The sequence below is a fragment of the Actinia tenebrosa genome, unplaced genomic scaffold (genome assembly GCF_029948245.1).
Source record: "Actinia tenebrosa isolate PJP-AT-01 unplaced genomic scaffold, QUT_ActTen_1.0 PGA_scaffold0__85_contigs__length_37466705, whole genome shotgun sequence".
NCBI classification, from domain to species: Eukaryota; Metazoa; Cnidaria; class Anthozoa; order Actiniaria; family Actiniidae; genus Actinia; species Actinia tenebrosa.
This window is the reverse complement of record NW_028292569.1, coordinates 16244310-16261449: the sequence shown is the minus strand read 5'-3', so window position 1 is coordinate 16261449 and position 17140 is coordinate 16244310. Positions and strand designations below refer to the sequence as shown.

The window sequence follows — 17140 nt, the reverse complement described above, 5'->3', positions numbered from 1 at the left end:
GGAACAATACAATCGTTTTACATGAGAAAGAATTCAATTCACAAGAGCAAGGGGATTTTATTGTTCTGCCATCTAACCACAGGCAGTCCAAGCTGGATTATGGCACTGGCATGTGACAGCTCAAAGCCTCTATAATGATTCGATACAAAAGCAACAGTCCCCTTCACAGTTCCTTGCGTCATCTTCAAAGGTAGCAATGCCTTTGCATCAAAGCGAGACTAACAGTGAGCTTGCAATGATAGAGACAATTGTCCAAGGTGTTAAAAAGGTCTTTATTATCATCTCGCTTCAATGCAAAGGCATGGCTATCTTTCAAGATGGCGCAGCCAACTTGGAAAGGGACTTATGATTTCCATACAATCATTAGACTGTTGTCATCACCCAACCCCCTTTTCCTCTGGCCCTAAATGTTGTGGTTGGGATGTAGGGGAGAAAAGCTGGTTAAAGAGATCTTCCTATCAAATTGATTTACTGATTTACAACCAAATATGCATGGGCAATAAGAATCAATGACATTTTAAGAATTATCTTGGGTGTGAACAGAACAATGGTGGAATTTGTGTATATTAGTTATCCTTGCATTTAAAATGATCTTAAAAAATATTTAATAGTTATTATTGGTGGAATAATTATTACAGAGCCGCAAGTTGAGCTCAAATATTCACTATAATCACTGAGCTTGAGAGGAATAATTGTTTTAGCATAATTTCAGACTTGAATATCAGAGAAAATTCTAAGTGCAGGATAAAAAAGCGTTTTAGCATTACTCCCACTCTGGCAAACGTTGGAGAACCTCGTAATCACTGCTCAAGCAGTGATGATCACCTTAGAATCACTGGTCACTCAACCAATCACAGCATGAAAAACTCTATTTTCGAGTCTAAAATTATACTAAAATCTAATAGTCCAAAAGGCAACAGCATTATACTAAGAATGATACATAGAAATACAAAGTTCATAAATTTTAGAAAAATTTATTATTTCAAAATTTAAATTTTTCATTAAAATATGCAAATTAGCTAACGACCACTAAAGTATAAACACGTGGATTTAAATATATAAATTCAAGAAATTTAAAACAAATTCAATAGCAATCGAAGCAGAACTTTGTAAAGCCTTTCTTTCTATATAAATCCAAAGTCTTTAGTCAAAGGTATTCAGGAGTCCCAGCACCAAATCAGTCTGAATTTTTTTGTACACGTAAGCAAACCAGAGGAGTACAAGTGTCGATAGAAATTTCGAGCTTGCTTTATTCATCGTAGTCTAAAATCTGCATATTAAAATCCATGATCTTAAATTTATAATCCAAGGTGAAAATTTCTCTATTTATCTTCTTTTTCCATTTGCTTTAACGCCTCCTCTTTTCTCTTATTTTCTCCGTGTTGTATATTTTCAGCCACTTTTCTTTCGTTGTGTCCTTGCGTTGAGATGCTTTTATTTTGAGTTGCTTCTTTCTTGGATTTTCCTTTTCTTGCTCCTCCTGAGTGTACACTCTCGTCGTAGTTGTATTCTTCGTATTTATCAGCCATCTTGATTATATTTTAGATGTGAGAAAGTTTATTTTTTCCCTGTGTATCGCACACCTCTCGTGAGTTTTAATCATTAATTTTTTCGAAGTTATTGTTTGGTCACCACGTGATGGACATGGTTGAGAGGGCACACATTGCATAGGGGCAAAAACCGCTACCCTATACGGTATAAGTTTCTTTGAATAAATTTACAAAAATAAAATCGTAAATCGATAAACAAAAGAATAAAGAAATACATTTAAGTAGAATTGAATTTATAAAATACAAATAAAATTAACATAAAAAATGATGGATGGATGGATGGATGGATGGAAGGAAAGATGGATAGATGGATGGATGGGTGGGTGGATGGATGGATGGATGGATGGGTGGGTGGGTGGTGGTGGATGGATGGATGGATGGATGGGTGGGTGGGTGGGTGGGTGGATGGTGGATGGATGGATGGATGGATGGATGGATGGATGGATGGATGGATAAGATGGATAAGATGGATAAGATGGATGCTAATGTGGCAGATTGATGCAAGGAAGTAAATGGTTGGGGAAAAAAAAAAAAAATGAATCAAGGGCAAGCTATTTAATACTTAAATATTTACATTTATGAAATAAAAAATAATTTAACTATTTATAAAATTAGTTTGTTAATATGTATATATATTATCTCTGACTGCTGTTTGTCAACTGAATAAGTCGTCCTTCCAGGGACTTTCTTCCCTCTATGATTTGCAAAAGAATTTCCAACAAAGGGACTGCAAAAGAGACCTAAAAAATATTATGAAAAACTAATAAGAAAAAAAGAAATGTTTAAAATAAGTAAAAAATATTATATCAATTTTAACTATTTTTTACCTCTTTTCTCATTATGGAATCTATCTTATTCCTCCATTCATTTCCTTTCTTTTTTCTTGCAGCTGTTTCTTCACTCTGGAACCAAATTACAGGAAATCAAAATTGATTATCAGAGTAAATTTAATTGTAAAAAAAATCAATTAATACAAATGGTATAAAAATATACAAATGTTGCATAGAGAAGTTGAACACAACTTATCAAGTGAAGATAATCTTATCATTTCATTCAGAACCTTGTTGTCATCTTCTTTCATAAAGTCATCAAGATCATTGCTCGTCATGTTGAGAATTGAGCAAGCCAGATCATGTGCTTGCCTCGAGGCTGGTTTACTGAGTTCTTCTTGTTCTGCTTGTTCCTCCAACTCATGTATTTTATAGTGTGTTCTATCGATGTCTGCTAGGAGTTTGTCTGCGAGCGTCTGAAACAAGTAAATAATTTTGCAAACTATGTCACTGGGCCATGCTGGTTGACATAATCAGGGGTGTAGCCATCTTGGCCCCTCTTCCCCATCCTCACGCTATAGAAACCAAAACATCTATGTAGTCACGTGATACGTTCGAATTGCATATGTTTTGAAAATGCCCCCCCCCCCCCAAAGGCAAAATTGGTTTCAAAATGTTTCAAGAACTACCATATCAATTTTTTCTCTCTCAAAGGAATCCTTCTTTATTTACCTTAATCAAGGCCTGGAATTCCTCTATCATGTCATTTGCTCTGTCCAGTTTAGTGCGTATCGAGTTGATAGCCATCTCACTCTTATTAGCCAGTCCTTGGAGTTGCTGTGTCGCAGCTGCTTCCATCTCGGTTACCGCCTTTTCAGCCTGGCTGCGTAGAGACTGGGTATCGGACAACAGACGCATCTGCAAAACGATACAAATTTTAGAAATATCTAAGATATCGCCTTTAAAATGTGACTTTCTCACAAAAACAACTGTAAAATAAAAATGTATATACCTTTTTCTTGACTTCCTCTTGGGACAGGTAATACTGCTGTTGGAATTTTTCTTTTTCTCTCGTCTCGGCTTCAAGCTGACGCTTTAGACTATCGATCTATACAGCAGCAAGCAATAATTTTAGTTAATGATATTACATGTAAATATTTCCCAGGAATAATAAATAACTGCGGTTAAAGTACCTGGAGTTTCTTCTGTGTTTCTCGATCGAACAAACGTCGAATCTTTTCTTCAAGGTCTCTCTAAATAAGGTTGATGCAACCATGTTAATAAAATATAGTTCTAACCCAAAAGAGCATAAATAAGAGAGAGAAACTTCTTAATAACGCGCGCGCCACGAAATTCCCAGTTGGGCTATTTTTAGTAACCGGATGCAGTTTAAATTTCGCCTTACCCTACTCCCGTGAGTCATCAACTTGCGCACGTGCGTGCATTTGCCGTGCTCCATTGGATCACTCTTTTCTAATCGTTATAGTCATCTATCAACTAGAACCCTTACCACCGTGTCTGCGTATCTTTCTTCCGTGTCTTGCGTCTTTCTTAACTTGTTTTTCATTTCTTCAACGAATGTCTTTTTCTGTGCAAGGTCCTTTTCTATTCTACTGAGTCTGAAACGCAATAGCGCAAATGTTAAAAACTAAGAACCTTAAAGTTTTCGAATATTTCGTTATTTGTCTGGCAATTACTTACCTTTCTTGTGTGTCAGATAATTTTTCTTTTAATTCTTTATTCTCGTTGCGTAAAGTTTTAATGATGCAAGTAAGACGAGATACTTCATTGCTTGATACCTGACGAGGTAAACATTGTTATTTAGTTAAACATGTGGTGATGATGATGATGATAATGACGATAGTTATGACGATGATGGGGGAAATGATGATAATACTAGTATAATACTAGTGATGACAATAACATGATGATCGTGCTGCTGATGCTAAATGAGAAACATTTGATGATGATGGTAATGATGATGTGCTGCTGCTGATGATGATGTGCTGATGATGATGATGTGCTGCTGCTGCTGATGATGATAATAGTGATGATGATGATGATGAATACTGGCTGTTAAGACTAACAAATCCCAAAAAATCTTCAATACCTTAAGCTTCTCCTCTTGCTTTCGTCTAACGATCTCAGCATCATTATCCTGTTGGATCACATTTTGCTCCTCAGCCTTCAACTCCTCTTTTTCTTTCATACACTTCCTCAAGTCCTCATTCAACGTCTGCAAATAAAACCCTTGTACTTAAAAACCCAGAATCGATTCGTAAACACCATTCATCTGTACTGGAATCTAGAGATTCTGATAGCCCCTTTTAGTTTGAGCTAAATATTTTTACATTTCAGACCACGTGTCCTTCCCTTGAGAATAAGATTCATTGTTTGAGTAGTGCCCATATAATATTCATGTGTCTTCTCATGCACAACCGTTAAATAAAGAAATGATACTCTAGGGAACGACACGTGATCTGAAATGGGAAAACATTACACCCAAGCTAATAGGATCTACAGAGGTTTTGCATCATCAGGTTTAGGCAGCAAGAGCCAGGGTGAGAGTAAATAGCTTCTGGAACTCAGGGTACACATAGTCAACCTGAATGGTGTTCTTGCTAACTTGAAGTCGTTGAAGAACTGTGTTGAATTCAGACCGCAGATTTTCGCTGGTCGTCTTTTCTTCGTTCAAAGCTTTGACTGCCTTGTCCTTGGCGTTACGTAATGCTGCGACCTATATATAATCCAAAAAAACCCTATTCTTTATATGAAGCCACTTCCTTGTAAAAAATAAATAAATAAAATAAGGTCAAATCATGGAGAACTTTTGGTTACTAATTGGTAAAGAGAATTATAAATTTCACTTTGTTGGATACTAGAGATAGGATACTCTCTGCTTGATAGCAGATGACGGGCTAGTAGGCCGTTTGCATGACGAGTAGCGTCATTTTACTACCACTACCAAAATGCTTCTTTTCTTCCTTGTTCAAATGGAATTTCCTCGCGAGAATAGAAAGACAATCGGTGCTAATTAACTGAACAAAAGAAAGTTTGCAAAGGAACCTGGTAGTGGAAGTAAATGACGTTATAATGCAAGTGACCTATTATGAAATTCACTTTGTCGGATACTAGAGATAGGATGCTCTCTGCTCGATAGCAAATGACGGGCAAGATTTACAAATTGTATTTGTCAGTAAGTTTGAATGTTCAAATTTGCATATTCTTGTATTACCATAAAGCCGTTTTGAATACAAATTTACATACATCCATGTGAGCATGCGCAGACAATTTTCTTTCTTAATACCAGGCAATCAAATTCAAACTTCCTTAACGTATTACCTGCTGTGTTAGACTAAGGATTCTCTGCTTCATGCTAGCCCATTCGCCTTTAACCGGCGTCTTCTTCACACCAACGCCGCCCTTTTTCCCTCGAGGCGTTTGGAATTTCTTCGAAGTGTCTAGTTTAACACTTGTGCTATTCTCTCCAACCCTTCCTCTTGCATCCACTTCACATATCCCGTCTTCATCGCCTTCGTTATCGAAGTCTACAAAGGAGCTGAAGTCGGCAGTGCGGGACACTTCTAAAGTTTGTGTTGCCTGACTCTCTTTACGAAGAGGGGATGGACCGGATTTCGGTTGTTTGGAGGGGCTTAGGATTTTTTGAGCGATTTTTTTCAGTTGTTGGTCATACATGTCGATATCTTTTGCCTGGAAAAAAAAAAACAGTTCCAAATAAATAAACGAGTAAAAATTACAGCGCTTCTCAATCACACGCGCGAAATCTTTCAATTTGCTGTCGCGACAAAATAAGATTTTGGTGGACGTTAGTTGAAGTGTTTGCATGACATATTGTCGACTACATAAAGTTGTCAAGAGCACGTGCCTGTAGAGTGAAATGTCATGGAAAGGACTTGAGTGACATTCAACGAAACCTTTACGTTCCCTTTCTCTCTTACATTTCCCTTTCATCCCTATTTCATCCCCTTCCAGTCACTGTCCCACTCTCAGTCCAACGCATTAATCTCTTCCATATATCCTATACCTGTTGCTTAATCAACTTGTCAGAAGTATCTTCCACGAGTCTCTTGGTGAACGTAGGAGACTTGCTGACCGGCGATCCAGCTGGACGGTTTTCCTTCTCCACTAGTTCCATTTTCAAATTCTCACACTCTTCGATTCGATCTTCGATTTCCCGCGATGCTGCTTCGAGTTGTCGTTCGAGATTAGCCACTTTTTTCTTCAAAGCCACATTGTCATCGATAAAAGATCTTTGCAAATGGCAAAAAAGTGAATTAACGATGAATCAAAATAATAATGGGTTTCAGAAACTCGCCGATGCAACATTGTCACTGATAAAGGATATTTAAAAATGGCAAAAATCGAAATAAAGGCGAATAAGAAAAAAAAAAATCAAAATTTCGCTAAATCTTCTTACTTTCTTTCCTTCTGCAGACGTAATACCTCTTCCTCTAGACCATGTATTTTATTTTCGCATTCCAATTTCTTTAAAAAAAGAAAATTCATCTAATTAAAAAAGAAACTGAAGAAAAACAAAAACAAGAAAGAATAGTCGTTCGTTCTTTGTTTGTTTGCTCTTTCTTTCTTTTTTTCTTCGTTTGGTTTGGTTTGGTTTGGTTTGGTTGGTTTGGTTTGGTTTGGTTTGGTTTGGTTTGGTTTGGTTTGGTTTGGTTTGGTTGGGTTGGGTTGGGTTGGGTTGGGTTGGTTGGTGGTTGGGTGGGTGGGTGGGTGGGTGGGTTGGTTGGTTGGTTGGTTGGTTGGTTGGTTGGTTGGTTCGTACGTTCGTTCATTCGTTTTTATTTATTCGGTTCCATACCAAGTCCTTCAGCGCAGTAATTTCTTCTTTCATTACGGAAGCGGTTTTTCTTGCCTCTGCGATATTTTTCGCTTCATTTTTTTTGTTTTCTTCGTTTAGCTTGTCAAGAAGACCTAATATGCCCAAAAATTAGGTAACAAAATACATTGTGTAAGTCATCTCTCTTGCTATGAGTAGCCTGCGTAGCGCTTTGGGGAGGGGGAGAGGAGGAGTGAGGGGGAGAGGAGGAAGGAGGGAGGGTGCGGGAGAGGAGGAGGGGGAGGGGGGGGGGGGAGGAAGAAGGAGACCCAGTCTCCCTTCTCAAAGCGCCGCTACGCAGGCTACTATAAGTTGTTCGTAAAAAGTCTATTGCGTACCGTGACCGTGCAGTGTTCAGTACGTTTTCAAGTCTTACAAAAACTAGGATATTACGCTGTACAATATACCTTCTTTCTCTTCCTCCAAACAGAGTTTAAGTTCTTGAATGGTGGTCAGATCGTTCGCATGCTCAACACGTAGAACATCCAACTCCTCTAAGACGTTATGTCTGCGGAAAAAAATGAGAGAAATACTTTGTAAGTCTCACCGACGTTAGAAAGGAAAAGAATTAATAAGAAGAAATTTTAATAGTAGGAAATTTTATTGAAGGAAGTATCACTCAAAAGAAAGAAGTAACACTCAAGGGAATGTTTTTAATATGATCTATAATGATGGGAAGCAGTAATTTAAAACTAAAGTATTTACCTTTCTTTGCTTAGTTTTTCAAATTCTCCTCGGTAGTACGTGAGTTCGTTCCAAACGCCATCGCTATTCTCGTGTCTTAGAGCACGCTCACTTGGTCGTTCAGGAGGGGTACCCTCTCTCCTTAAAAAAATATTATAAGGTTTAATGAGTTGAATCTCTCGGTCTGTCTGGTCAATCCTCTGTTATCCGGGCACATTGAAAAAACCGACCGATCGTTTCCTGACCTTTATTAGGGGGGGGGAAAGAGGGTACACGATTGTCAGTTAACTACAACTATTTTTGTCAGTTAACCGATAATCATTACAACAATCATTCCTTATTTCAGTCCAAGATACTCACGGTTCACTTTCAAATGTCCTCAGTTGATTCTGAACAAGCTCATAGTTCTCTTTTAATAAACGATACCGCTGATGCCTTTGATTGTGGGCGCGACGAACTTCGTTCAATTCGCTATCCTATAGGAAAAGAAGGCGATAAGCAATCCATTCGATGATTACCAACTTTCTAATAATTAATGTTTTTAGGGAGGCGAAGATAGCTTGGATAATCAAGGATGAAGTACGCGGCTAATGCGCCGCCTGTCACCAATGCGACATCCGGGTTTGATTCCCCCTACCCCCAATCTCCCCCCTCCCCTCGTAAAAACCAACACTACTAAATTCCAATTCGATCTGGCGCCGGAAGCTTAGACATGAGCCTATGGCTCGGGAGATTGAGCAATCACTCCCTACAATTGACGTAAAAACATTTATATTTTTTACATTCACCTATTGAGTCTCTGGTTCGATTTCGGCATCACATGTGAGTAGAGTTTGTTGTATTTCTCTCTTGATTCGAGGGTTTTTTTTCGAGTTCTCTAATTTTCTTCCCTCCATAAAACCTATAGTACCCTGAACTACAATAACATCGCGCTAACCATTCTCTAACTTAGACCAGCCCAGAGGCTGTTTCATATTATCCATAAAACGGGCGTTTTCTTGAAGGGGTCACACGGAAAGCTTTACAAATATGACACAAAAACAACCCTCCCTGGTAGAAGTAACAATTGCATAACCACCCTTTCATCATCTTGCAATAGCTCTAAGCCCCCTCAATATGCGATGTCTTCCTAATCACTTCCTCAAAATAACGTAACCGCACCATTTTGCCGACCCCCCCCCCCCCCCCCATGCGCTAATACCGAAATGAAAGCCTCCTTAGTTACCTTCAAGTCCAGCAGTCTTTTATGATCTTCTATTTTTCTCTGACATCGATCTAGTTTGCGCAACAGGGTGTCTACTTGGTCTTGACTTGGTATTTCAACCGTTTCATCCTTTTCTTCGTCCATTCGTTGAGAACTCTGAAAATGATCGACGAGAAGGGTTATTAGCAGAAGCATTTCCCCCGTTACTTCGTCGTTTTATGCGCGTAAGATAGTAAGGACGCAATAGCAGAAGCATTCTAGCTTTTGTATGTGTAGTTCATGCATCTTTCATATCACACTCGATAACGTATTTTACAATAACTTACGAATTTCTCGCGCGCTGATTGGTTATTTTTTATCATCATTAAGAGGACAGATAGATAAAAAACTGATGTATATTTGTTAATTCTTTCAAGTACAGACCTCTTGCATGTGACGTCAAAGCAGCTCAATTCGGAGGACAAAACAAAAGAATTTCAATCTCATGAGAAATGGAAACCTATTGTTATGTCCACCAAATTGAGCTGCATTCCGACCTGTTGCAGGTATTGCCCGAGAAAGGAAGCAAAAAGGAACATACCAAAGGGAGTTCGGAGCCGTGGGAACGAGAATAGCAGCACTTTTCACTAGAAAAAATCTTAAAGTGTTAGAACGTTGCAAAACATTGGTGATTCTACTAACCCCTCCTGGAGATTGTTTGTCACTGCTCTTGTGTCTACTTGTTATAGTGCTCTTTAATGTCTTCTGCAGTGAAGAGATCCTCCTTGTGGGGGAGGGGGGGTAGGGGGATACAAAGACACATTATTATTAGCCACCACAATCATTATTTAAAATACCATGCACTGGCATCATTACCACACCCCTAACATCCGTCAACATCTCCACCAATATCATGCGTTATCATTATCATCATCATCACACATCATCATCATCGACATCATCATCACACACAATCATCATCATCATTACACATCATCATCATTACACATCATCATCATTACACATCATCATCATCAACATAATCACACATCATCATCGACATCATCATCATCATCACACACCATTATCATTACACATCATCACACATCATCATCGACACCAACATCATTTCCAACACCAACACCACCACCACCACCATTATATATTGCCAATAATATCATCTTGATCGTCACCACCAGACCACTTCCACCACCATCATTATCATCCCAAAGCGATCCACATATAAGGTTATAATGTTCACTACGTGTGGTTACCTCGATCTTTCTTGTAAAGCATCAGAAAGCTCCTCGTTTTCTACCTGCATAACCTCTAGTTTTTCTTCTAATTCTTTACATCGCCTACAAGATTGCTAGAAATTCGATAGAAAAATGTCTTCATAATGTTGAAAATACAACGATAAGAATGCTGATGTGGAGCGAAAACGTTTATTTTATGTTTAAAAAAAGCTCGTAAAAATGCGTAGTTTTTTTTAGGGTTTGATAATCAACGTGCATTCTGGTCTAAATTGGGTACATACAACACCATATAGCGCATCGTAAAATGAATAAAATTTTTGCACCCAAGCTAGACCATAATGCATCACATTGCGCCATCTCTGAAAAGCTCTACATTTGTAGACGAGATTCCCATTAATTACCTCTGAATCTAGTCTAGCACGTTTAGTTGGGCTGGCAGCGGAACCACGGCCGGGCTCATCTAGGGAAAGCTGTAGTTCTTCTATCAGACGCTCTTTGGTTAACACGTCCTCGAAATGACTCGCCTTTTCCTGATCCATAAATAAAGGAAAAACTATCCATAATTTTTTCATATTGATGTTTTCCAAAAGGTATAAGGATAATATAAGAGGTTACATAAATGCAAAAGAGCTTGTTTACCAACCTGTCGCAGTACTCCAATCTCATGTTGAAGGTGCTCCTGTCTACTTTGATACTGAGTACAAAGAAGCTGCAAATCTTCGTTTTCCTGGGGGAAAACAACCATGAAAACGTGGAAGATTATTGCGATGCGTCGAAAAATACTTTTCACGCATTTGAAGTATCTTTTCTGCAGCTATGTGTGACAGCGCTTCATGCTAGATGTCAGTAAAAACATTTTTACCTTTTGCAGCGATGCAATATCTCTTTCGTACGACTGTTTATGATCTTCATTCACTAAAATAACCAAAAGTACGATCAATAATTTTCGTTGTTGGTCTCAAGCATATTTGGGGGTCCCCAGCATATTTGGGGGTCTCAAGCATATTTGGGGGTCTCAAAGCATATTTGGGGGTCTTAAGCATGTTTGGGGGTCTCAAGCATATTAGGGGGTCCCAAGCATATTTGGGGGTCCCAAAGATAAACCACTGTATATAAACCACGCACCTCTGTATAGCTGATCCTGTGTTCCTTGTAAATGTTCAATTATTTCTGTTTGTTCTTTGATTAAACCCATTGCCCTGTCATAACCATTCTTGGATTCTGCAACTTCTGCCCTAAATTTAAAATGTAAAAGATCAGCTGTCTCAAAAAAAATGTTGTTAAAATAATTTTCTTAAAAGTGATACAACTTAACACAAATACTGTGGACACACGCACACAAAATAAAATCTGTAAATATAATTTATTTGGTAGCTGATCGGTGCAGGTTATTTACAATGGGTTCTTTACAATGTACCTTAATCTTATAAGCTCCCTCTCTTTGTCTTTTACTTCACCAGACAAAAAGTGGGCAGCTTTACTTTCCTCTTGCAGTTGACTCTCTCTCAACTTTAATGCTGTGATAGCTTCATCATGCTGGTTGAGAAAAAATTCAGTTCATTTAAATTTTATTAAACTGAAACGAGCACGGGGCTGATATAAGTCAGGGCATGGCTAACTCATTCATTGAACCCTGAAATAACCTCTGGGTTGATCAAAGTCATGGCATGGCTAACTCACAGATCGAACCCTGAAACAACCTCTGGGCTGATCTAAGTCAGGGCACGGCTAACTCACAGATCCAACCCTGAAACAACCTCTGGGCTGATCTAAGTCAGGGCACAGCTAACTCACAGATCCAACCCTGAAACAACCTATGGGTTGATCAAAAACAGGGCACTGCTAACTCACAGATCCAACCCTGAAACAAACTCTGGGCTGATCAAAGTGAGGGCAACTCTACTGACATAGAATGCTGTGTCTAGAAATTGGATCCCATACCCCAGAGGTGAGAGGCAAGTGCACTAGCACTACTACAACACCCTTGGCTCCCTCAGCTGTAATCCTTTGTACTTCTAACCTGATTCTGAGATTCTTCACTCTTTTTAGTTAATTCTTCAATATTCATTTGCATATCCTTTAACAACAAAAAAACCCAAAGAAATCAATTTTTGGAAAGAAAAGAAAGGGAAGAAAATGCAGTGAATGAAATGAAAGAAAAGGATAGAAAAGGAAGGAAAAAATTAAGAAAAGCCGTAAACACAATAAAGAGAAGGGACAAAAATAGAAATAAGAGGGAAATAGGAAAAAAAAGGAATGGAAGAAATAGGAGAAAGAAACAGAAAGGAAGTGAATAAAAGAAGAAGGGTGAAAGAAAAAAATACCTCGCTACTGAAAAACTTGCATCTCAGAAAATATTCCCAAATATTCACTTTGCCTTTGGCAAATAATTGTTTTAGTATTTTTAACACAAGTGAATTTAATAAATAATAAAGAGAGAAGTTTTTTTGTTCAAATTCTACTTTGTCTGCAAGCAGCACAAATCAAAAAATGAGCTGTAGGTGAATATAGCAGCATATAAGATGTAAATTGTGACCAATGAGCAATGCAAGATTTTTTCTATTCACTTGTGCAAAAATACTAAATTGATTTATACTATTTAGAATAATACTCACCTTAATTTGTTCTTGCAAATGATTATTTGTTTTTATAGCATCTTCCAAGGATGTTTTATCCTGGTTGAGCTCCTCTATTTTACTCTCTAGCTCCTTTACTTGTGTTCTGAGACCTGTGAAAAGGACGTGCAACACAGGACATCACAATAATAAAATAATATAGCTGACTAATGGACAATGTCTGACAGAAATTGGCCAGTCATTAGGCCATTGAGCAGTCATTATATTTAGCTCTGGCAACACAGTTTGCAACAATGTGCGGAAGCTCACAAAAAATAATATCCCTGAAAAGGTCCAACCCTCATTTTTTTCATTGAAAAGCTTAACTAACTGACCATTTTTCTCTTTATTCATATCCTCTAAATTCTCTTTCAGTTCATTATCTTTAGATTCCTTCTCTTCTTGGTAGGCTTTTACCTGGTAAAATTTGGAAAAAAAGAAAATTTTTTATTCAAAGTATATCAGATTCTATAGAAAGATAACTTAGCACAATCAAAAGTACTAAGCACTTGCTTAAAACCTCTGGGGGCCTCAGGTTTGATTCCTGGATTCAACATCACATGTGAGTAGAGTTTGTCAGGTCTCCTATCTTAGCAAGATCAAAAGTACTAAGCACTTGCCTCTCACCTCTGAGATATTGGGTTTGATTCCTGGATTCAACATCACATGTGAGTAGAGTTTGTTAGGTCTCCTACCTTGATTCAAGTGTTTTTCTCCAGGAAAAACCTCCGAAAAGCCCAATAGGCTAAATTCCAATTCAATCTGTAAGTTAGCCGTGTCCTGACCTTTGACCAGACCAGAGGATCTGTTTATTTTTAAAAACCTTAATTTTTCCACTCTCTTTTTAACTGCTTTTCCTTTGGTTTTGCTCACAATTAATCCTCATTAATTCCTTTCCTAATGAAGCAGATAGAAAATCAATTTTTCTTACTAGTTGTTGTAAATATCTATTCTTTTCTTCTATTTCTCTGGTTCTTTCCTCCATTTCATTTATTTTACCAACACGCTCATTTTCCCTTTCATCCAGTTTTTGTTTCAGCTCGTCATTCTCGATAAGTAGTTCATGGAGTCTAGTGAAATAAGTATTAACAGTAAATAATCCTTTAAAAACTCGTACTCTTATTAACAATGTTTACAGATATTTCAAAAAAAGGTTGAATACTGAAAACTGCATACTGAATAGTGCAGGCCAAGACCAAAGGACATTGTGGGTCATAGTTACAATGTCTAAAGTAGGATTAATTATTTATTCTATTTTTAGTGTATTCCATCTGAAACAATATACTAACTACATGTAGAGAGTTAATTGCTGTATAGTTTATTTTTTATTTCAAATTAATGAGACCCACGATGTCCTTTGGTCTTGGAATGCACTATTCAGTATGTGGTATTCAGTGTTCAACCTTTTTTAAAATAGCAGTATACAACAGTGCTAGAATAAATTGGCTAATAAGTCACCCGTCTCGATGGTTACCAGCAAAATTAGTTAATTAGCCTGGTCATTCCCTGTTTCTGGCTCAACGTTACTGGCCAAAATGACCGGCAAGGCAAAATTGACCAGACAAGTAGTTCCAATTGTGGCTGGACATTGTCCGATGACCAGCGTTATTTTTAGCCCTAATCAGTCAGGTATTTTAATGATCATCACTGCCCTTGATGGGCTTTTAATTAGGAATTCTTAACCTTTCTTTGTTGACTTTTGTTTCCTCTTTCTCAGAGTTCAGTGCCTAATGATAAAAAAAAAAATAGTGGTTTAATGTCATGCAGTTATAAAGCAAAAAACATGGGGTCTAGGAGATGTGGTGGTTTAATGACAGTTCTAAAGCAAAAACAATGGGGTCTGGGAGATGTGGAGCATCAATAGCATGAAAAGCATTTTAAGGTTTTTCCAATGTGACAAAAATGAATAATAGTTGGTCAAGATTTTAGAAAAGTACTAACCTGCCGCATTTCCATGATTTTTTCATCTTTCAAGCGAAGTATTTCAAGGACTTTTTGGTCTTTCTTTTCAACTTTTTCTTTTTCTCTACAAATATATTTTGCATATTAGAATTGAGCTGAACTTTTTTATACTAAAACATGAAAAAATGGACCAAATACAAAATTAAAAGACTCAATAATTAATCATTAATTAATGATTAATTAATAATTAATTAAGACTCAATGATTAATAACTAATTAATCAATAATTAATTATTAATAAATTAATATCAATTAATTATTAATTAATTTATGATTATCAATTAATTATTAATTATAAATTAATTATAAATTATTGGTTAACTAATAGTTATTTTCATTATTAATTAATATTAATACTAACCTTGCGACAACCATGCTTATAACAGATGCCATGTCAGGTTTTTCTGACTGTAATCTTTTCCACAAATTCCACACAAAGTCTTTATCTTCCTGTTATGAAACATTAGGTACACATTGAATAAATATTCCAGCATCTGCATGACCAGAAGGATAAGTAAACACTGTTTTTGAGATATTGGTAATATGTAGAATTCATGTTCAATTACAAAAAATATATGTGCCTTGCAGTAAATTGCAATACTCCAATTTCGAGTTCTCTTTGCTCAGCCTTTTAGTATCGGTTGTGTGTTATAATATTCAGCTATTCAACCAAAACCCGTGACATTTTAATCAACTCGTATTACTCCGTAGTGTGTACATTCCTTAATATACAATGGACCTTAATGAAAGAAAAGAACACATTTGTACACAATCGAAGGCTAAGACTGAGCAAAGGCGAACTTGAAATGGGAGTATAGCCTGGCCAGTAGCACATTAACAGGTCATATGACCTTAGGGACCATTTATTTTTTATTAGGGATGGGGGTGGGGTTTGTTTGGTAACCAATAAAAAACCTAACCCCCTGTTTTTAAATAAAAAAATTTTTTTCATGCTGTTTATTGTAAAAGTGCTGTGAGACTTGGATTTTTTGTGTGCAACCCCCCCCCCCCCCCCCAACCCAACCCATTCACTCTTGAGCCCACCACAACCAAATACCACTGCACACCCTCCCCCCTTTCCCAGTAAAATATGAACAGTCCTTTACTCCCTCAAACCAAGCAGTTGGGAGAAAATGAACAGCAGAAATAGAAAGAACACTCCTGACAATATTAGTAATGAGGTATAAGTTTCAAGGAGGTTAGGGTCTCATGTGATACATTAATGTACACATACCCACCCCTATTCATGTTTATAATAAGCATGGAATATTTTTACATCTTCTATTCTGTCTTGCTTCACCATTGGGAAACAAGCAACAATAGGAAATTGTTCCATACCAATATCTATGCAAAGCTATGCATCACAATTTACCTTGCATTGTATCAATTCCTCTTCTAGTGAAACCTTTTCTGCTAAAAGATTCTCAACTTCAGCAGCCACTACATGAAAAATAATGCACGCAAGAGTGTTTTACTACAAATACTGTAGGTATTTCATGAAACAACAACAACAGCAATACCAACAGCTACAATTAAATTATGAGATTAGAAAACAGTATTCAACTTTAATATAGGTTTAATATACGAGATAATATAGTTTGTATAGCAGTAAGACACTGGGCAATACAAAAATAATAAAGAGTAAATCATGATCAACTGGTGATATTTTTAAAGCAAATAAGAAAAATATCATAATTTGATAACATAAGTTTACTCAAGACAAAACCAAAAACTTACAGTTTCCTGGTACACCGGACTGAAATCCTTCCATAATGTGAATCTTTAGTTAATCGAAGCCCTACTTTACTCGCATTAGAGAAAATATGATCTTTAAATTGAGATTTTCAAACATTTTTCAGCAAGACTTTTCAGCTTCGTCAACTAAACCATTTTCGTAAAATTTGTCTAAATCTATTTCATATCTATTCTTCCTTAAATTTCAAACAAGGCGTAGAGCTCTTAGAAAAAGCTTTATGCATATAGCGTATTCGTATTGGTTGGCTACATCATATTGTGGTTTTAGTGAGAATAAAGACTAAAACTAAACGAAATTCTGTTGTTTTGCTCGTCCGCCATGTTTGAAAAAAGCGCGCCGGCGAGGACAAATGGGATTGACCGCTGGCCAGATCAGACCGTTCCTTCTTTCTTCCATTCTTTCTCTTCTTCCTCACCTTCCATTTCTTTCTTCCTTCCTTGCATCTTACTTTTCTTCATTATTCTTTCTTTCTTCTCTTTCTTCCTCTCTTTCTCTTATTTCATTCTTCA

The 17140-nt window shown here is 37.1% G+C and overlaps 1 protein-coding gene across 1 annotated transcript; it reads right to left on the bottom strand.

Annotated features, from left to right (window-relative positions):
- Positions 1 to 1966: 1966 nt before the first annotated feature.
- Positions 1967 to 16956, bottom strand: LOC116301718 (centlein). Its single transcript, XM_031710823.2, has 34 exons — positions 16613 to 16956; positions 16248 to 16315; positions 15237 to 15325; positions 14855 to 14939; positions 14597 to 14640; positions 13845 to 13983; positions 13249 to 13330; positions 12914 to 13026; positions 12319 to 12375; positions 11716 to 11834; positions 11424 to 11533; positions 11161 to 11213; positions 10942 to 11025; positions 10700 to 10828; positions 10317 to 10411; positions 9745 to 9826; positions 9085 to 9219; positions 8220 to 8335; positions 7881 to 8000; positions 7583 to 7683; positions 7158 to 7270; positions 6759 to 6826; positions 6366 to 6591; positions 5663 to 6031; positions 4926 to 5057; positions 4431 to 4556; positions 4022 to 4119; positions 3831 to 3939; positions 3514 to 3573; positions 3333 to 3428; positions 3053 to 3238; positions 2611 to 2796; positions 2378 to 2452; positions 1967 to 2290 (listed from the first exon to the last, which is right to left on the bottom strand). The coding sequence occupies exons 1-34, from the start codon at positions 16644 to 16646 to the stop codon at positions 2186 to 2188; spliced, it is 3804 nt and encodes a 1267-aa protein (XP_031566683.2). The 5' UTR covers positions 16647 to 16956; the 3' UTR covers positions 1967 to 2185.
- Between the last annotated feature and the right edge of the window lie 184 nt (positions 16957 to 17140).